At 37.2% G+C, this 21,951-nt stretch overlaps 1 protein-coding gene across 20 annotated transcripts in view; it reads left to right on the forward strand.

The window, feature by feature from the left end:
* Positions 1–21,951, forward strand: part of PTK2 (protein tyrosine kinase 2) — a 271,799-nt gene that overhangs the window by 40,085 nt on the left and 209,763 nt on the right. For 8 of the 20 annotated variants that reach the window (XM_076004982.1, XM_076004975.1, XM_076004985.1 and 5 more), the window contains 2 exons: positions 10,349–10,437; positions 15,973–16,291. The exons of 6 other annotated variants lie outside the window; for them this stretch is intronic. In XM_076004982.1, coding sequence (XP_075861097.1) covers positions 16,192–16,291 — 100 coding nt within the window. In that variant the 5' untranslated portion in view covers positions 10,349–10,437; positions 15,973–16,191. Of the gene's footprint in view, positions 1–10,345; positions 10,438–15,972; positions 16,292–21,951 lie in introns of those variants that run through there. 6 more of the 20 variants (XM_076004986.1, XM_076004987.1, XM_076004989.1 and 3 more) reach the window with 2 other exon arrangements.

Consider the following 21,951-nt stretch of genomic DNA (forward strand, 5'->3'; position numbering starts at 1 on the left):
AATGAGTACTGTAGCACCACTTCAGTTTTCAGGCAAGAACAAGATAAATGACAACAGGAATTTTAAGACGCTGCTATGTATTTAGCTAAACTGGGGAGAGAGCAAGCAGGGGAGATAGAAAAAATGTCATTGAGGCTTATAAGCACAACTTTCATCTATATGGCATAGCTGTAGAATCCCAGAGAAAAATAAGCCATCACTATTGAGATACTGAAACACCAAGAGCTAATGGATCGGTTCCTTTGAAAAGAAAGGTTGTTCAGTTTGAAATGCTGAGGCAGAATGTTAATAAATGCCTTCACAGATTCCAGTGTGCTTTTTAATGTAAACACCTGGGATTATAATGGCCAGGGCCCTACATTCAATTCAGAGGGTCCACTGCATGTAATGTTACCTGTTGTCTGAAATTTTGACTTCATCCTCAAAGTTTTGTGAAGAGCACATCTTTCTGGTCCTATGTTCATTTGAGATTCAGGAATTATGGGTGAAGGAAATAGTTATAATAGCTGTCGTTTATGTGTCATTGTGTGAATTTGAATCTGATTTAATTCTTTACAGCAACTCAGTAAGGTAGAGATTACTGTTTCCATTTTACTGATAAGAACTGGGATTAGAGAAGTTAAGAAATTAGTCTAAGGTTCCATGTGGGACAGTATCAAGGCTTCCTATTCCTTACATTAAAGCTTAGCCCTTACACTTAGCCGTAAGTACACAGGCGGGGATCATATTTAACAGAGGAGAATAGTGCCACCTACTGACCTGTCAGTGACCCTTTCCTCCTCCAGTATTGCACTTTTCAAATATATCAACCATGTTAAAATGCATTATCATTGTTTCTGTAAAGCATTGCAAGTAATTCTCAGTCATTTGTGTTCCTGGCTCAATATTGAGGGAATAATGTGATTTTATCAAATATTTGTAAAAACAGGGAAAATTGTAGTTTCCTGAGCTAAAAGTAGGCAGGTAACTTTCTGTAGGATTCTAACTTCAGAGAAAAGGAGAAGAGGGGTTGGGTGTTTTTCTTTCTACCTGTCTTTGCACATCATTTTTTTTTTTTTTTAGGGGGACAGTGTATTGTGAATTGAAGTGGCAAGGAGATATTTTTGTGTAGTATTCATAAATTCTAAGTGGCTTAACAAAATACACAAACTTTTTAGTGTTTCTTCTTTGATAAGCTATTAAAAAGGATAGATGTCTGAGTAAACATTTTAATTAAAAAATGGCCAAAACATTTGAACAGTTAGCATACAAAAAGATGCTCAGCATCAGCAGTCATTAGGAAGTGCAGATTACCAACCACATGGGATGCCATTGCAACTTTATCGAAACAGCTGATGTTAAAACCAAAGAGAAGGTGACGGTGCCAGGTGACAAGGATATGGAACAGTTAGAGCTCTCATACTTTGTTGGTGGGAGTGCAAAATGTTGTGATCACTTCAAACCAGTTTGGCAGTTTCTTTTAAGGTGGAACATACACTTACCCAACCTAGAAATTCTAGGTCTTTAACTGAGAGAAATAAAAACATACATCCAAACAAAGACATATCAATATTTATAGCAGCTTTATAATCACTGGAGACAACTCAGATGTCTATCAATTGGCAAATGGATAAACAGATTTTGGTATACTTATACAATGGAACCCTATTCATCAATAAAAAGGAATAAACTGCTGAGGCAGATGACAAAATGGGTGAATTCCTAAAGTAGTATTCCAAACAAGTGAAAACACAAAACTCCATGTAACTATGATTTCATTTATGTAACATTTTGGTAAAGGCAAATCTATACAGAAATCACATCAGTGGTTGCCTGGGGCTGAGGGTGGGAGGAGAGATTTGAATGCAAAAGAGCATGAGTACACTTATGGGGTGATGGAAATAGTGTATGTCTTCATTGTTATGGTGGCTACACAACTGAATGTGGTTGTCAGAACTCATCAAACTGACATTTTTACTGTGTGCAAATTATAGTTCAAGAAACAAAAATTCGAAAAGAAAAAAAAGGTGACTTTTAATATATGCAGACATATTATATGTACACTCACTCATTTGAGCTTGATTTTTCTTTTCAGTTGGATTAAAACCTGTCAGCATTAAGTATCATGGAAGTTTATGTGAAATAAATTTCAGCATATACTGTTTCTGAAAACATATAATCTTAGAGTCTTTGGTTGATTTATGTAATCTGATTTATTCATGGCCTAAAGGCTTTATAATGACATTTGTCTTTGTATAATGAGATCATATATTATAGAGGTTATATAATTAGCTATAAATAGAAATGTTTTAAAAGTTAAATTGTATTACGATTCTTCTGTGTTGTTCAAGCTCTTGTAGCTCTGGAGAAAAATAGTTGTATGAGCTTTCTAAATTAATATATTTCTGATATTGATAAGATTATTATCTTTAGCTCTTTTTTAATGAGCTATAACTATAGGGTACAATTATATTTTAGTAAAAGGCAAAAGATTTATACAATCTGAAGAGAAACCAGAGTATATTTTAAAATACTAGAAATAATTTTAGAATGTACACAATAAATAAAAGCTTCATTGAACTTATGATTTAGTTATGATTACAAATTAAGTTTCATAAAGAACTCATGAGGGCCAGGCATAGTGGCTGACACCTGTAATACTAGCACTTTGGGAGGCCAAGGTAGGAGGATCTCTTGAGACCAGGAGTTTGAGACCAGCCTGAGGTACATATCAAGACCTCATCTCTACAAAAAAATAGAAAAATTAGCCACACATAGTGATATGTAGCTACTCAGGAGGCCAAGGAGGGAGAATCGCTTGAGCCCAGGAGTTTGAGGTTACAGTGAGTTATGATGACACCACTGCACTCTAGCCTGGTCAGTAGAGTGAAACCCTGTCTCCAAAAAAGAAAAGTATGCGTGAGGGTTGCTTGTTACTGTTATACTTTGTGGTACTTGTTGATGTCCTGTGAAACAGCTGTTGTTACTGAAAGCTCAGCACTTGTCCTTGAGGCTGCATCAGAAGAACAAGAACAAGTGGTTTGAGGAGATGGAAAGAGAAGTTTATTACTTTGCTGGCAGAAGAGGAAAATGGTAGACTCTACCATCTAAAAAAATCCAAATTTTTCCAAACAAGCAGAAATACAGAGCTTTTAAAGGGAGAGCCTTTAGTTCTAGGCTATTGTTAACGATTCTAGTGGTCCCATCTCTGATCTTCCCATCTCTGCTGAACCTCGGCCCACCTGGGAGGCTGGCTTCGGCCTGGGATGGCTGAGTTAACTCCTGTAACACAAAGAACAAAAGACATTCTCCCTGCCCGATGCAGGCCAGGCGACAGTTCCCAAAAAGAGTGGAGAAAGTTATTTTATTTTATTTTATTTTTTTATTTCAGCTTATTATGGGGGTACAAATGTTAAGGTTACGTATATTGCCCATGCCGCCCTCCCTCCTCCCACCCGCCCAACACCCGATAAATGTTATTCCTATATGTCCACTTAAGTGTTGATCCGTTAATACCAATTTGCTGGTGAGTACATGTGGTGATTATTTTTCCATTCTCGAGATACGTCACTTGGTAGAATGAGTTTCAGCTTTATCTAGGAATATACAAGAGGTGCTATATCACCATTGTTTCTTAAAGCTGAATAGTACTCCATGGTATACATATACCACATTTTATTAATCCAAGAGTGGAGAAAGTTTTAAAAGAGATAGAAAACATCTTTGCTGTCTCCTCCCCCCTTCTGTCTGTTACACTAACTATTTAGCATTTTCCCCAATGAACCATTGCTCAAAAAGCCACAACAGTGGGTAGGAGGGAAATTAAAGTAGAAAGTTGTGTGTGTTATAATTTTCATTTACAGGTCAGTTTTTTATTTGACTTTAGAAAAGCCAAATTTTAAATGATGAGATCTTTATCATTTTGTGGTCTGAGGATATACTATAATTAGTGTGCTAATAATAGAATCAGTGATATAATGAGGATCATTATAATAGAGCTGCCCTGAGTTGCTTTTTATTTCTTAAATGCATATGCCCTTCTGTAAGCCAGATGAGACCTGTTTATGGTGCCCTTTTGTATGGTGATCACACAGTAAATACCTATTGGTAGCCTCCTTGGCAGTTGGTGTTTGGGAACAGAAAAGAGATGACTAATTGTTCTGCTGTACATTTTTTGTCTCACTATATCCCTTTATTTTTTCTCTGAGAATCTGTCATTAACTTAACCCTGGTTTCGAAGGCTTAAAAGAGTGCTTGTATGCGTCTTATAATTGGTGACATTTCCAGTTGCTGTAGGCCAAATGATAGTCATGGTACAGTTGTTATTGCCTGCAATTACATGAACTTGGGATAGTTGTTCATATTATGTTCATAGTTCTAGTTGAATTATGTGTGTTACTGTTGTACTCCACATGTTGAGTTTAATTGCCATTAAATGTCTTTGGAAAGGTTATGTTGTCACTTGCTATTGTATATGCAGAATGGCACAAAAAGAGAGGTGGAGCATAAATTAAAAAACAAATTGAACCATGTTTATTTTCCTATTGTTTGATTGATTGAGCTAAGGTCTCACTTTGTCACCCAGGCTGGAGAGCAGTGGCACATCATAGCTCACTGTAACTTCAAACTCCTGGTCTCAAACAATTCCCCAGCCTCAGCCTCTCAAGTAGCTAGACCTACAGGTGTGCACCACCACACCAGACTAATTTATTAAAACATTTTTTGTAGAGGTGGGGGTCTCATTATGTTGGCCATGCTGATCTTGAACTCCGAGTCTCAAGCAATCCTTTACAGGTGTGAGCCACCACACCTGGCCTGTTTTCTTACATTTTTTTTTCCTATTTGAAGTGGATACTTTATTAACATGTCATTCTAAACATAACATAAATACAGCCTACATACTAGAATATCAAACCCAGTAAGAAGTTCAAGAGTACATTTAGGGCTATTTTAAGAAATGTAAATCTTTGGCTTCTGTTATTACATCAGATGAAAAAAATCGAAGAATAGTTTCATCTCCTGCTATGATTAACAACAAAACCAAGTAGAAAAATGAGAGAGTGTATTTTAAAAAAAAAGATACTCAAGTACTTTTTGAAGGACGTATTCTCTTCACTACCATACATACTCACACAAACTACTCAATAATCTAATGTTTCTTACATTTTAAAAAAAGGATATTTAACAGACCCTCTCTGTCTGCCTGTTTCATCACCTTGTCTTGGGGAAGGCTCTTCCGTTCCTCCTCTATTTATTAAGGTCAATGGACTACAGTACTGTAGCAGGTTGGTGTGGGGGATGTGTAGTGGTAAGGAGAAGAGGTGCACTGTGATGGTGACCCACTGCTGGAATGAGACAGTGTCATTGTTTTCTGTTACTAGATGAAGAGAAATGATGCTAGACAGGCATCCCTGCATTAGGTACCTTATGGAACTGTCAAGTTTTACAGGGTGTCACTTAGGTGCCTGATTTTTTTACTCTTAGAAAAAGAAAATTCCTTATGTGTAGGCTGTGCCCTTTTTATAGAGAGTATGTAAGGAGATAAGGCTACCTTGTTTAAGGTCACACTGTACGTTGAGAAACTTCATTTGCATAAAATTGTGTCTTAACTCTGGGAAACATCAGTTTTTAGTCTTACAAGTAACTGATTTTAAATGTTGAACAAATTAAGCACTATGATTTTGGGAAGGGGAATAATGTTGCTAAGAAAGGTAAACTTTTTGCCCAAGGAAGATGTTATCTGTTAGTATTTGGCTTGAGGATGGCAAGTACAAGTAATTATCAAAAACCAGTAGAAAAGAAAACATCTTGAGAGAGGGAGAGGGAGAGAGATTTTTTTTTAGAAGTGAACTTTACATTCAGAAAATAGGAATAAGTCTGTAACAGATGGTCAGAAAATTTCACCAGTATTATAGCAGAGACTTAGCAAAATGTAGGCATGATAAACATTATTTGTTTAAAACTTTGAGGCTGTTTAGCAGGGAGGTTGGGGAGGTGCTATTTCCTATGGGTGGTTCAGATCTCTTAGAGGCTGTTGTAACTGGACTTTCATTCTGAGTGAGATGGGACGCCATTGGAAGATCTGGAGCAGAGAGATGACCCAAGTTTTAAGAGACTTGTTCTGGTGGTTGTGTTCAGAAGAGACAAAAGATAGGGGCATGGCAGTGTGGAAGAAGGGAGGGTTAGACCACTTCATTCAGGAAGGGATGTGTCAGGTGTCCTACCAGGGTGGTAGCAATGCACTTGGTGAGAAGTGGGTGGATTCTAGATATATTAGAATGTGGAACTGACATGATTTGTTCATGGATTGGATATAGAGTTTCTAAGAAAATGGAATCAAGAATGATGCCAGTGTGTTTTCATTAGCTACTAGGAGGATGGAGTTGCTGTTTACCTTAAACATTTTTTTATTTTTTAGAGATAAGGTCTTACTATGTTGCTCAGGCTGAAGTGCAGTGCTGGTATACAGGTGCAGTTTTAGAGATAAGGTCTTGCTATGTTGCTCAGGCTGAAGTGCAGTGCCGGTACACAGGTGCAGTTTTAGAGAGAAGGTCTTACTGTGTTGCTCAGGCTGAAGTGCATTGCCGGTACACAGGTGCAGTTTTAGAGATAAGGTCTTGCTATGTTGCTCAGGCTGAAGTGCATTGCCGGTACACAGGTGCAGTCATAGCATACTACAACCTTGAACTCCTGGGCTCAAATGATGCTCCTACCTCTACCTCCCAAGTAGCTGGGAGTACAGGCACATGCCACCATGCCCAGTGCTATTTACCGATTTGGGAAAACTTGTCTGAGGATTAGGTTTTGGGGGGAAGTTTCTTATAATTGCAAACAGGATAGGAACAAAGAATTTCCAAATTTATGATTTCTGTATTTATAGTTCCTTTAGGAATTTTAGTTATTTGTTTTTATTTCCTTTTTTTAAGGCTTAATAATATTTTGTTGTTGTATGTATGTGTGCACATATCCCACATTTTGTTTATCCCTTCATCTATGGATGGACACCTGGGTTGGTTCCATGTTTGGGGTATTGTGAATGATGGTGCTATAAACATGGGTATGCAAATATCTATTCTTTTGTATATATACCCAGAAGTGGGATTGCTGAATCACATGGTAGTTCTAGTATTGCTTGTTTGAGGAACTTCCATACTGTTTTCTGAAGTAATTGTACCTTTCCTACCAGTAATGTACAAGGATTTTAGTTTCTGTATAGCCTCACCAACATTTTTTCTGTTTTTTAAAAAATAGTACGCATCATCATGGGTGTTAGGATTGTTTTTTAACATTTTGTAATGATATAAATTTTCAGGTAGAACTGGAAAAAATCCATACATTTCTTGGTGAGCTGGAATAATATCCATCGATGCCAGCAAAACCAAACCAAAAGCATAGAGTAAGGAAATTGATAAAGAAAGCCAGCCACTATATAGCTGTTTGGAAAGAAAAGAAGGTGTCTCATTATATCTGTTGCTTGGAATGTGACTGTAGTAAGGGATGGATCCATACTAGATGCTATTTCTTGAAAAACAGAGTATAGAGTCAAAATGTGGAAATGGTTTGCTTTTTGAGGCCATAATGAGGGATAATTTAAAGTGTATATTGTTGATTTTTAACTTTTTATAGCTGAGAAATACAGGTTGTAGAAGGAATTCACGCTCACCACAAGGGGTCCTCCTGACACCATCAGTCCTTTGTGTGTTTGCAAAGCTGGCTTTCTCTGGAGCAACCCAGAGCCTTTACAAACTTGTCAGTGGTTTTCTCTGCTTCAGTTAGCTTGGGAAGTTAACCTAACTTGGAAAGGCACAGTTGTTTGATACTGTTGCTATTTGCTAAATAAGGTGAGTGATCAAACTATGGATTAATTGGACTGACAGGGTGAAAAGATTCATGGTGATGAAATGATGAAACAAGTGGGATGTGTGTATATGCATGTACAGTAAAACAAAAGTTATGTACTTGTTTTGGGCAATGTTATTGTAAAATAACTGTGATTGCCTTTTGATATTTATGTTACTATGGTCAATAATAAGCCAAACCCTCTGTTTTATAACATATGAACAGGTTGAAAATTTTGTGGAGCTGCTTGTGCTGTCGTCATTGTGTCTCTACCACTACATTTGGAAATCGAATGCAACACCACCTTACGGATTTCAGGAGCCTTAATATTTTATGGCACTTAACCTCCCAACAGTTTCTAAATATGGAATTTAGCTTTAGTATGTTTCAATGTTGCTTAATTCAGTGGTTTTATTTATTTACTAGTGATATTAATGCATATCTCAAGTACCAGCTATATCTCTAGCAGGCACTGTGATAGCTCTTATCTGAATTTGTACTGGGACAGGATTGCTGACACTAGAGGAACTATGTTATAAGCCTCAGGATTTGGTGAATTGGGGAGTTGTGTGAGGATGAGAGCAATTTGTCTATTCTGTATTGTTTGCTGTGTTTCTTCTCATCCATTCTTTGTCCCTTTTGTCTTCCCTGTGATTAATTCATCCTTCATAGACCAAATGGGGCCTGTTTCCAGACTCTGGTGTGGAAACTTTTAGCACTGGTCACCAACCTTTTTGGCACAAGGGATAGAATTCATGGAAGATAATTTTTCCATGGATGGGGTGGGAGTGGGGGGGTGTGATGGAGCTCTGTGGCCTGGTTTGTAACATGCTGTAGGAGTTGGGTACTAAAGCTTTATAGCAGTATTACATGTAGTAGTCTAACTGTGTGGTCTGGCTGATGCTTGAGTGCCTGTTGCATATCCTAGCTCTGCCGCTGATCAGTTAGTTGTAATGTTAGGTATGTTACTTAATTTCTCTGTTCTTCAGTTCATGTGTCACATGTGGATTGTATTATCATCTACGTTGCTGGAATTATTAGTAGAAAATAGGTGTAAAGTACTGCAGCAAATTAATAACACAGACTCTGAAGCCAGACTCCCTGAGTTTGGTTTCTAGTTTTGCTACTCAAGAGCTTTGTGACCTTGTGACACAGCCTTTCTCTGATTCAGTTTCCCCATTTGTAAACTTGGGGTAATAGTATCTACCTCGTGGAGTTGTTTTTTAACCACTTCGGTACAGTGCTCACCGGCCATGAAACCTTGCCCACAGCTGGCACTCATAGTCTGCATGATAGTTTGTACTGTGCATCGACCACGAATCTGTTTTGCTCTTGTGTGATAAGGAAAGCTTTAAAGCACTGAAAGCTTGTTTTACTTTCTTTATAGGCAGCTTTACTTGTAACGTAAATCAGAATAAGTAACATATACATATATGTATACATGTTTTTATCATGTTATTTTTAAATGTTCATAATTTTATTTTGATAAATGAAAAAATTAGAAAAGTCAATTCAAAATTATAGTTTTATTTCATTCATATCATAAAGAAATAAGGCAAGTTTTTTGAACATTACGATAGATTTTATTCTTTGGTGTGATAAATTTCGAAGCATGGGGCTACACAGGCCAACATTACATTGTTTACAATAGTATCTAGTACTACGCTTTTATTTTTTGAGCATACAATACATCTTCTTAATGGATTTTTCCTTTTTGTTTTATCACTATTATAAGGTGTTGGAAAATGTCTTTCTCTAAAATGCATGAGATTTTCTGATTCAGTACAAGGGTTGTATTGCCTCAATTTGGAGTACTGTTGTAGAAGTTTTATTATTAACGCTAAAGTTGATGCTTGGCTGTGTGCCTTCATATCACGGCTGTGGGCTAAAGTCGCTGTGTGCGTTAATCTGTGGCTGTCGACTATAGTTGACGCTCGTACCAAAGTGGTTAAATATAACTAGATGAGTCAGTATTTTAAAAGTGCTTGGGGCCGGGTGTGGCGGCTCATGCCTGTAATCCTAGCACTCTGGGAGGCCGAGGGGGGCAGATAGCTTCGAGGTCAGGAGTTCGAAACCAGCCTGAGCAAGAGCGAGACCCCGTCTCTACTATAAATAGAAAGAAATTAATTGGCCAACTGATATATATAGAAAAAATTAGCCGGGCATGGTGGCGCATGCCTGTAGTCCTAGCTACTCGGAAGGCTGAGGCAGTAGGATCGCTTGAGCCCAGGAGTTTGAGGTTACTCTGAGCTAGGCTGATGCCATGGCACTCACTCTAGCCTGGGCAACAAAATGAGACTCTGTCTCAAAAAAAAAAAAAAAAAAAAGTGCTTGGAACAAGGTTTGGCACATAGTAAGCATTAACTTAGTATCATGGTTATTATTTTCATTATTATTGATATTTCTATTATGCTGTTTTGTGGCTGGCACATGGTCAGTACTCAATAAGTGATAGGTATTGCTACTGTCCTCATTTCACAGATGAAGCTGTGGTTCAGGATGGTGAAATGATTCTCTCTTTGTCTCACAGGTAGAACTGGGGCACCTCTGCATCTTCCAGTTACAAATTCAGTGCCTGCCTCAGCTTCCCCAGAGTTCCTCAAGAGTAACGGAAGGGAGGTATTGTAATTGTTATAAAATTTTGCAAAGAAAGTGAATAATACCAATACTGTCACTTTTTGGAATTGGTTGTATTTTGAGACCTATTGTCTGTTTGTCTTCACAAGGTGATTATATCCATTATTGTAACTAATGTTTCTTTAATCTTTACCAAGTATTATTTTTGTGATAGACTAAAATTTTTGAAAAATCATTTCTTTTTGTGGTGGAAACAGACACAATGACAAAAGTGATAATTAGTAACAGAAGTTAACAGAAGTAAGCTCAGTACAGGATACCTAACATTTGACAGTTAGGGTAATATTATGGAGGAACCATATGGTAAAAGTGTTGAAGTTATTTAAGTCTGTAACTCTTGATTAAACATAAAAGAGGTAAGAGAAGGTAAATTTAGATATATACATGTATAATATGAATAATATTTTCTTTTACACTCCTTCTTTTGACTGACTAAAAAGCATTTACCAGTGCTTTACTTTTCCAAGATATACTGCCTTAATGATTGGTATTCCTTAATGAAAGCAAACAAATAAAAGCGTGATAGCTATACTAGAAAGCTATACTTTGAAAGTCAAACCTGTATTTTTGTAAACGACTTTTGATGACATTTACAAGCTGCTTATTTCTTAATAGTTCATTCCCAGTGACCTCCTCATTTAAAGCCAGGTTTTTGTAGGTCAGCCGGATTGCACAAAATTGTACATCATTTGAAGGGGTTGGGAGTTCCCTTTTCTGCTTACTGATCTTATTCATAGTATTGTTTGCTAGCCTAATGATTTTTATCTAATCTCACATACTATTTTCATTTTTGCTCTACTAAAATTTGCAGTGGAAATTCTAATAGTATTAGAGTATAATTGTGTGATTCATTTTTTATGTGGGGTGGGGAGAGGCAGTCTGTAAGATATTCCTAGACTTTATGTCAGTTTTTCTTTGCCATTCTCATATTTTTGAAAATGTAAGGCTTTTATAATGCTTGTTTAATGTATTTAGTAAGTATTTATCAAGCCTCTGTACTGTGCTAAGATCTGGAGGTGAAGCAGTGCCCAGGATGTAGGCAGGCCATGTTGTCACTGACATCTAGAACATCTACATACCTTCTCTGTGGCCATGGCCTCAAAACAGAAATTCTCTGTGTGTGCCATCTTCTCATTACCTCGAGGTCATAGGAGGCTGGATGGAATATGGCCTACACATGTTAGCATATGTATAGAACAGAAAATTCCCTCCTATTATAGAACTTGCATTGTAGTGGAGGCAGCCAGAGAATAAACTTAATGTATAAATAAATCATGAGGTATTTTAGAAGGTGTAGGTGCTGTGGGAAAAAATGAAGCGGGTAAGTGGATGGGCAATGCAATTTTAGATGTGGTCGTCAGGATAGGCCTTAAGTAGGCGACATTTGAGCAAAGACTTGGCAGGGGAAAGGGAGCAAACCATCTGGATAACTGGGGGCAAGAACACCCCACTCAGAGGGACAGGCCGTGTAGAGTACCTGAGTCGGCCAGAGAACTGCAAGAAAAGCAGCATGGTTGGAGTTGAGGAGATCAGGGGATGTGAAGAGATGAGGCCGAGACCAAAATGGTGTTGGCAGAGAAGAGCCATGTCACACAGGGCCTTCCTTGCAGGCCATTCTATGTAGGTAGGTGAGTTTTGGGTGGAGGAGTAAAATAGATTGATGTTTTGAAAGGATCAGTGAAGGGTGATGGGTCAGAGACCACCAGGTAGGAGGCCTTCAAGCAACCTGGGCTGGGGGGAGTCAGGAAATGTATTGAGCAATACAGATCTGGAGGTGAAGCAGTGCCCAGGATGTAGGCAGGCCATGTTGTCATTGACATCTAGAACATCTATTTTGGCTTTATTTTGAAGGTGAAGTTAATGGGTTTTGCTGACAGATTGCATTGAAGCAAGAGAAAGAGAAGTCATGGGTGACTAAAGTTTTAGGTCTCAACAAACATGCAGTAATATCTTTCTTACAAATTTAAATTAAGAGTTTACTTTTTATTTTATTTTAGTGTATTATGGGCATACAAGTGTTAAAGTTACGTATATTGCCTATACTCCCCCTCCCCCCTCGAGTCAGAGCTTCAAGCGTGTCCATCTCCCAAACATTGCACATCTTACTCGTTGTGTTTGTATATACCCATCCCCTCCTCCCCCCTCCCACCTGCCCGACACCTGATAAATGTTATTCCTATATGTCCACTTAGGTGTTGATCTGTTAATACCAATTTGCTGGTGAGTACACGTGGTGCTTGTTTTTCTGTTCTTGAGATACTTCACTTAGAATGTGTTCCAGAGTTTACTTTTTAAGTAGGACTTACTAGAGTTGCTTTTAACTATGCTAATACTAAAAGAATCTGATTTAAATATTCTAGAACTTTTTAATGAATGGTGGTTTTTATATTAATATATAGAATTTTATAAATAAGAGAACATAGAGGACTGCTTACTTTTTTTAATTATGTTGCCATTAACTATAGGTTATTTCTGTTCTTTTCATGATGTCACAGGTTTAGGAATTTAAAAGCATAATTTTTCTTTAATATTTAACAGGAAGAAAATAAATAATTATATCACGAAACTAGCTGGTACTTCACATCATTTTTCAGCTCTTTTGACCTTAGGCAAGTTGCTTGACTTCTCTGAACTATATTTTCTTATTCTGTGAAAACAAGGAAATAGCTACTTCATTGGGATTGTGTTATGGATTAAATGCAATTATTTTATATATAACTAGTTATAGTTGCTTAATAAAAGGTACAGGTTATTGTTGGCATTGTCACCTTCATCCTCTTCAGCACTTTCTTCTCAGTGGCCTAGATTGGTTCATAGCCTTTCCATAGCTGCTTCTTCAGTCTGAACTCTACTTAGTCGCCTTGGTCTCTTGCTTGTAGGAATTTATGATCTTTCATATCTTATCTTTCCATGTTCTCAGAATGTTATACATCAGGCGATGAGGATATTTGGATATTGAAATAAGTTATAAATTAGTTGGAGGGGTAGGAGAGAAAAGCCCCATCCACTTTAAAGTCAAAAGCTAGGCTCATCCCTCTCTGTCATTCTCCACAGTCCCTTTTCCCAAATTTGTCCTCTGTCACTGCAACTGCATGAGCTCCAGCCACTACCACCCCTTGCTTGCATCACTTTCCTTCTGCTCAGCTGGTTGGTGCTATGGTTTGAAGACCCTGGCATCATAGATGAGCACTTGGGCTTGGTGATTCCTGCGCCTCTTCCTAGTCATAGGACCCTGTCCTTTAGTCTTAGTGTTCTTATCTTTAACACATTGCCACACTAGAAAAAATTATTTTTCTTGGAGCCACAGTATTTTATTACTAAAATAGAATAAAAACTTCAAAAACAAAATGATCCTTTCTAATTTAATGAAAAATTTGTTATTTTTTATTGTTTTCTGTGCATAAGTTATATGCAACTTGAAAAATAGTTCATGCAGCTCCTGAGATGAAGAGACGTGTGTGAGTCACATATGCTTCATGAGACCCTGGGCTCAAAACTAGCATGAATTAAATACAACTTACATGGCAGTTAATGTTTTAAAGGAGGTGTGATAGGCTGGGCATGGTGGCTCATGCCTGTAATCCTAGCACTCTGGGAGTCTGAGGCGGGAGGATTGCTCAAGGTTAGGAGTTCAAAACCAGCCTGAGCAAGAACGAGACCCCCGTCTCTAATAAAAATAGAAAGAAATTCATTGGCCAACTAAAAATATACAGAAAAAATTAGCTGGGCATGGTGGTGCATGCCTGTAGTCCCAACTATTTGGAAGGCTGAGGCAGAAGGATTGCTTGAGCCCAGGAGTTTGAGGTTGATGTGAGTTAGGCTGACACCATGGCACTCACTCTAGCCTGGGCAACAAAGTGAGACTCTGTCTCCAAAATAAAGTAAAATAAAGGAGTTGTGATAGTACTAAGTTTGCTTAGATGTGAAAATTAGATGTAGTCAGTATTTAGTATATAGAATATAGAAGGTGACTAGTCTCTACTAGTCATGTAGTAAATAATAGCTTGTATTTTTAAACTTTTGAGAGTCATAACTCCAAGATGGACTCAGGGTTTGCTTGGATTATTTGTACAATCTGTTAGTTGATGGTTCAGATTAAACCCCAAGCCATTCTCATGGGAATGAGTCAGATAATATGTGCTTATGGATGTGCTTTTATCATTCCCATCATGGCAGTGATCCTTTATGGTCCTGGTCTCTCCTCGGTAATGGTAGAAACTGGGGATATTTTTCATGCATTCTAATTGATCAATTTGCCTGTTTCTTCTATTCTTTCTCTAGCTTGCTTGCCTGTGTTTTTCTGGAGCCCCTTTCTTCCAGGTGTTGCCTGGGGTTAGAGTTCATGGTGGTGAATGATGTGTTTTCACTGGAGCATAGAAAAGGTCACTTGAATTCTGGCTGCTATTAGTAGCCTGGAAGTAAACCTGGAGACAAAACCATTATCCAGAGTAGCATGTTAGAAATGACACCACTATCCTGGGGCATCACAGTACACAAATATACCCCTTGTTCTCCTTGGCTCTTGTTTTCAAAAGTTAGTGAATTAATGAACAGAGCCTCAGTCATTTTCACAGTTTAAGGTATTTGATTTTGGATTAGTTTATAGAATTGTACTACTAACAAAATTACCTATATATTAGGAAAGCTACAACTGTATAGAGCTTCAGTTTGTATTATGTATGCTCAAAGAATAAAGGCTCCAGGAGGCTAGTTACTTACTATCTTACTGCTAAAGTGGAATGTGTTCAAATAGCTAAATTTTCTAGATGACCTTGACTATCTCACAGTTTGAACGGAAAAACCCAGTAGCTTTGTATTAAAAAAAGTTGCTAATACAGATTGTAAAGATATTTTTCTGTCCTACTTTTTCAGTACGAATTTATTACTCACTTATATTTTGAAGCTAAGAAGAGAAATCATGCATCTTGGATCCCTCAATATTCCCTAAGCTAATTTTAAAGAATTTGGCTACCTCAAATTATTGTTTTTGTGTTTTCTAGTTTTATAAATTTATAACCTTAATATGAAAGTATCAATCAGGAAAAATATTTTACTGAAAAAATATTTGGGTTCCTACAGACATAATTATTTACTAACCTGTTTTTAATATTGATCAGGACTTTTTCCCCCAAAATTATTCTTATTTCATAAAGGTAATTATTTTAATCCTTAAAGTCAGAATTAGGTTGGTATGACTTTGAAAACAAAAATGGTTTGAGGAGCCATCTATAGACATGATCTGGGTCAGACTTGATTTGCAGCTTACTCAATTTTAGAATCCTCTGTCAGTTTTGTAAACAGAAGTCTGCTGGATGAATTGAACAGAAGGGGGAGATTAGCATATTAATAAGGTACTGGCAACTGGCCTTCTTTTTCTCCTCCCTCTTCTCCCTCCTTGTCTTTCCTTTCTCTCTCCTTCCCTGAATGAATCTAGGAACACAGACCCACGGGGTCACATTACTAGCTGGTTTCATTCTGTTCGGTAGCTTAATCTGGCCAGGATGGTCTGTGTTTCAGATTGCGGAAGCATGAGAAGATTCTGTAACTGAGAGGCATTCTTCAAGCTGCTGGAAAATATTACAGAAAGAACACCTCCCAAATTTTGCTTCAAGCTCTGAAAAAAGGAGCACACAGGGGAAGCTTAGTCTTACTTGTGGATCGAAGCAAGTACTATCGGAGCGATGAACTGGGACTTTGTGTGCGGACTCCTGGCTTGATCTTTATAGGATTGGGTGTATGTTGTTGGAACTGGCAGGCCAAGAGGCCCTGAAACCAGCAGGTGCCATCTGTATGGAGAAAAGCGGCTGTAGTCCATTTCCAATGTGTTGGGCTAAAGGTATAAATAACTTAAAAATCTGTTCAGTTTTTATTTTATGTAAATTTATGCTTTTGCATTAAATAGATAAGAATAGTAGATAAGAATTTTTCAGAATTTATTTCAAAAGATTTACAAATAGATTTACAATTAAATTTGAGGAAAAACAGAATTTGATATGGTATGGGTTTGCAACTATTGCATATAACCAATTAGTTTTTCATATAGTAAGTAAAAACATTTTTATGGAAATGCATTTTAAGTGAGTTAAACTGTCTTTTTAATGGCTCTGTCCCATGTCTCTTAAAAGTTTTAATTTTTCTTTTAGTCAAGGCACCTGTATCCTGTGATATGGAAGTTTAATTGGGGCTATAGGAAATAAGAGTAACAGATTTTTTTTAATTTTGAAAATTAGTTTTCCTTACTCACTGTAAAGATTGTATATCTAATTTGAAACTTCGTATTATTGTGAGGTGGCCTTCTCACTAAGGATCAGGAATACTGTGAATAAACAATTTTGCACTTTAATGTTGTTAGGGTTTTTATTCAAGTAAAACTAAATATAAAATGTAGCATTTTCATTCTAACATTCAAGATAGTATTTGGAAGCATATTTCGAAGTTAAAAATGCTATATAATTTCTGCATGACCAAAACCAAATCAATTTAGCTATTTTGCTCAAAGTAGTAGAGAATGTTTAACTTAGGAGGTAAAGTTCTTAATGAAAGATTTAATGAAAATATTGTTATTTCAAATATACTTAAATGTCATGTTAATCCACTTAGGAAGAACTTTTAAAAGGAGGCACTTATATTAGGTAAAAAAACTGTAGTTTTGTAAGTGGTAGTATAGACTGATTCAGTTTAATTTTTAGGGTAAAAATTTCAGTACCATCAGGATATTGATATGCTAGCACCAAACTACAGTTTTACCATTAAATTGATTTTCATTTATCTACTTGTCATTGTCTTTTATTAATCCTTCTCTAGGCTTTTGAACATTTATAAAACATGATATTAGAATTGTTTTAGTAACATGGTATCTGAACAAAACACTTGTCACTATTACAAAATTAGATTTTCAGAGTAAGAATTTTGCCAAGTTAAATTTGAAATTGTCAATTTCAAAGCACATTAGGTATGGGAACTTTTTAAAATTGCAATTTCTCAGCATTAGGCCTGTATAGTATAAATGAGCATGACCAGTAATGAGTACTCAGAGGCAAAGACTTCTATACTTTCTGAAAATTTTTGTCTTTTCCTAGACTTGCTGGGATTTGCTTACTTAATATCACTTCCATTGTCTGATAGCTCTCTGTTAGCATTGATCCTTGATAATAAGGATCTCTGATTTCCCTCACGAGGTCTAAGCTAGATTCAGATCTACAAATCCAGTAGCAATGGGATATTAAATTATCAGCTACTAAATTTCTTTTTATTCATAGTGACCTTAGAAATGTGGACTTTGGAAGAAAAGAGAGATTGTAGTGGTTTTGCTTACTCCAAAATGATTGATAGAAGCAACTTATTTTTCAATTGCATTTGCTAGCTGTCATAGCAAATTAGAGCTATTTTTAACTGAAATATGGATTATGATAGAGGTGGGGGTTGGGTGAGAGAGAACAAACCTCTAAAGTATAGAAGATGGAAAAATAGGGACAGCATCAAGGATCAAAATCTGTTTCATTTGCAGAGCCTGGTGAAGCAAGCCATCTCCTGGGATGAATGGTCTTGCTTTTAGATGGCTCAAAAGGAGGTTCTGACAGTACAGAAAGTTATCCTGTGCCCTTCTCTGGGCTGAGCACACTGCTCCCACTGTCACCTAGGACACAGCTGTCTCAGTAAACTTCCTTTCTACCTCCTCGTTTTACTCTTGTACCAGGACAGGAAGGCAGGAAACCTTCTGTTTTTATGTTGGTTAATTTTTCTTATGTGATAAGGACAAAGATGTTGATGTATAAAAATTGGCTGAATTGGTTATTTTCAAGTACAAAAGTTACAACTTGTAGATAAAGACAAAGCAAAGAGCTCAAATCCAAAGAATATACAAATCTCTATCTGCAGTTAGACATTCTAAACCACAGATTTGATTTTATCAGTCACATTAACCTCAAAAAAACATAGCAGTGTCCCAATTTGAGACAAAAAATATCAGTACAAGCTAAAAATAATAGAGTAGAACTATATTTTTATACTTAGAACTGAAACCTTTAAGGTATCCTTAAAACACTCTGAAGTCTTTTCTATAACAAAGTTTATTGTACTATTGAATTCGGTATAAAGAATCTACCTTAGATTTTATCCAAGGAAGATTATATTTTAAAGTATTTAAAAAGGTCCTTGGCTGGGCGTGGTGGCTCAAGCCTGTTATCCTAGCACTCTGGGAGGCCAAGGCTGGTGGTTCGCTCGAGGTCAGGAGTTTGAAACCAGCCTGAGCAAGAGCGAGACCCCGTCTCTACTATAAATAGAAATTAATTGGCCAACTAATATATATAGAAAAAAATTAGCCGGGCATGGTGGCGCATGCCTGTAGTCCCAGCTACTTGGGAGGCTGAGGCAGCAGGATTGCTTGAGCCCAGGAGTTTGAGGTTGCTATGAGCTAGGCTGACGCCATGGCACTCACTCTAGCCTGGGCAACAAAGCAAGACTCTATCTCAAAAAAAAAAATAAAATAAATAAAAAGGACCTTGTTATAACATGTGTTCACCTATATCATGATTTCTGGTCTTAAAGACAGTTTTAATTCAGAATATTAAATTAAATGTAGATGTTCAAAGTGTGTGAGGTTGCAAGACTGTTGAGTGCAGACACTCTTTTGGGGGAGTTCTGTGATTATGTGAGTATGTACATTATTCATTTGATTGTTTTGGAAGGCTGGGAAGGATAAAAGAGGTGTCAGATTTGGTTGTTGGGGGATATGTTGATTTCTTCTGTTTCTTTCATTAGTAGATTGAGATTGAATATATTAATACTATTAACAGTATTTGTGTAATTCTGGATCCTGTGGTTAAAGTGATGTTTATTCTGTATTAGTATGTTAATAACTCTTTGTACAGCCCATCTTCTTTTCTGTGTTTCAGATTTTTATGGGCATCTGCTTCTTGGTATCTACATTTGTATTTTTCATAAGCATCTGATACTTTGCCTGTTAATTTCTGCCCCCCCCTCACTATTTTAATAAACACATTGTATCCCTATCCACTCAGCGGTTCACATATCCAGGTGCCTGTTTGGTACTTCCTTTGATATATAATGAATCCATTTTTTTTTTTTTTCCCCAGAGACAGGGTCTCACTCTGTTGGCTCCAGTACAGTGTTCTGATCATAGCTCACTGCAGCCTTCAACTCCTGGGCTCAAGTGATTCTCCCACCTCAGCTTCCCAACTAGCTGGGACTACAAGCATGCTTCACCATACCGAGCTAATTTATTTTTTGTATCACTGTGTTGCATAGGCTGGTCTCGAACTCCTGGCCTCAAGCAATCCTCTTTCCTCAGCCTCCTAATGAATCCATCTTTTTATTCTGATGATTCTACCTCCAAAATATGTCTTGATTTTCTCAATTTCTCTCCCTCTCTGTTATGTCCACTCTGGTCATGTTACCCTCTTGTCTTTCTGGGCTATGGGAGTAGCTTCTTTCCTGTCTGCTCTTCCTATTTCCACACTTGGCTCATCCTTCATGTATCTTCCAGAGTGATTTTGTAAAAACACAAATCTCCTTACATTCCTGCTTAAAACTCTTCAATGTCTTCTCATTAGACTTGGATAAAACCCCACATTCTTAACAGGGTCTGCAGAGTCTCACCTGATCTGGTCTCTTCTTTCCTTCTCCAGCTTTGAGCCGTTGTCCTCTTGCTCATTAACAGTGCAGTTATTTTGGCTTTTCAATGCCCTAGACACGCAAAACTCTTCTTCTCATTGCCTCTTCCTGGAACCATCTTCTCTGCATTCTTTGGCTACCCAACTCCTGCTTATCTTTTAGGTCTCAGCTTAAGTGAGCGCTCAGTCTATACCAGGTTCTCTCTGATGTTCCTCCTGTATCTTTTTCTTCTGGTCTTGCACAGCATTTACTGATTTGTCATTATATATTTTAATAGTTTGATTTCTCTATTCCACTAGACTGTAAACATAGTCAAGGATGATGACAGGTTTTTTTTCCTGCCTGACAGATAATTGGCACAAATGGTCATTACTTTAATGAATTCATTATTTTAATGAATGAATAAATTCTGTTATATATAGTGTTAGGTTTGATGATTTTTTAAAGGCTCTTTCAGAGCTAAAATCCTGTGATTAATGTATATATTTTTTTGTAGGGCAATCTAGGTTTAGAATCATTGAACTGTCAGAAAAAAGCTTCTATATCAAAATTCTGGCCATTCTGATTTCATCGTGATTGGGTTTTGCTTTTCCTCTTAGGGTAAAAGTTGTACATGTAGTGTTTAATGTAGCGGTTTGCCCAATGGCATTTTAAAAGAGAACCATGCGTCTTTATAATAACAGCTAAAACTTACTTAGCACATACTGTGTGTTTTGCACTGTTCCGAGCACTACATGTGCACACAAACACATATTATCCCATTTAATTCTCACAAAAGCCCTCTGAGATAGGAATTACTATCATTCCCATTTTATAAATGAGATAATTAAGGTACTGAGAAATTAAGTAACTTGGTAATGGTTGCTCAGCTTATTAAAGGCACAACCAGGTTCTAAACAGTGGGAAGCTGACTCTAGTGCCTATGTTCTTAATCATTGTTCTACACACACCCAAGTGGAAAAATGGTAGGATCATAACAGAATTTGATTGTTATTTTGTGTAATTTTTCCATGTTGATATAAGAACCATACTGTCTACTTTGAGATATTTTTCTTTGGGCACTTATTATTCATTCATTCATTCCACAAATATTTAATGAGCACGTAGTATAATATGTGCCAGGCCCAGTGTATTTGGCATATGCCAGTGAGTAAAAGACAAAGCTTTATTCCGACTCCCTGATGGAGTCAGTCTTCTAGTGAGTGGAAATAGTGAATGATAAAAATAAGTTGATTAGTGTGGTAGAAGGTGCTAAAGGTTCCAGTGAGGATGAGGTCAGATGACAGTCTAGGCAGGCTGCATTGTAACAGCGCATTTTATTGAAGACCTGAAGGAAAGAAGGAGTTAGCTACATGGATATCTGAGAGAAAAAAGTTCCAGGCATATTGTGTCAGCAGAGCAAAGGCTCTTGGTGGGGTCAATGGCTCTGTGGCCACAACAGAGCAAGTGAGGGGGTGTGGTTCTCTTCCTTCGTCTTTCTTGTCTACTGGGTTGCTCTTTTACCAGAGACATAGGCATGGTATAAAAGCAAGGCCCACCAAATAAGCCGTAATTTGTAGATCAGTTCTAATCCACATTCGTTAAAAATACTTAGATGAGTAACTTGGCCTTTGAATATCTTCCCTTAGGAAAACTCATGCTTCATTCTGGTCCCCGTAGCAGATGGGTCTTTGCTTCTGGTATCTTAGCAGAGAGACTGTGGTGAACTCTCCCTTCTCATTTCTGTTTTGAGTATTAGTAACATCAGCTCCCTCACCCACAAATGCAGTGGTATTAATATTTCTTTATCTCATATTTTTTCACTTGTCCCTATTATTAGTATTTTGGCAAAGAGGAGGCTGCTCATTTTCCCCATTTTTTTTC

This window comes from Microcebus murinus, chromosome 7 (genome assembly GCF_040939455.1).
Source record: "Microcebus murinus isolate Inina chromosome 7, M.murinus_Inina_mat1.0, whole genome shotgun sequence".
Lineage (NCBI taxonomy): Eukaryota > Metazoa > Chordata > Mammalia > Primates > Cheirogaleidae > Microcebus > Microcebus murinus.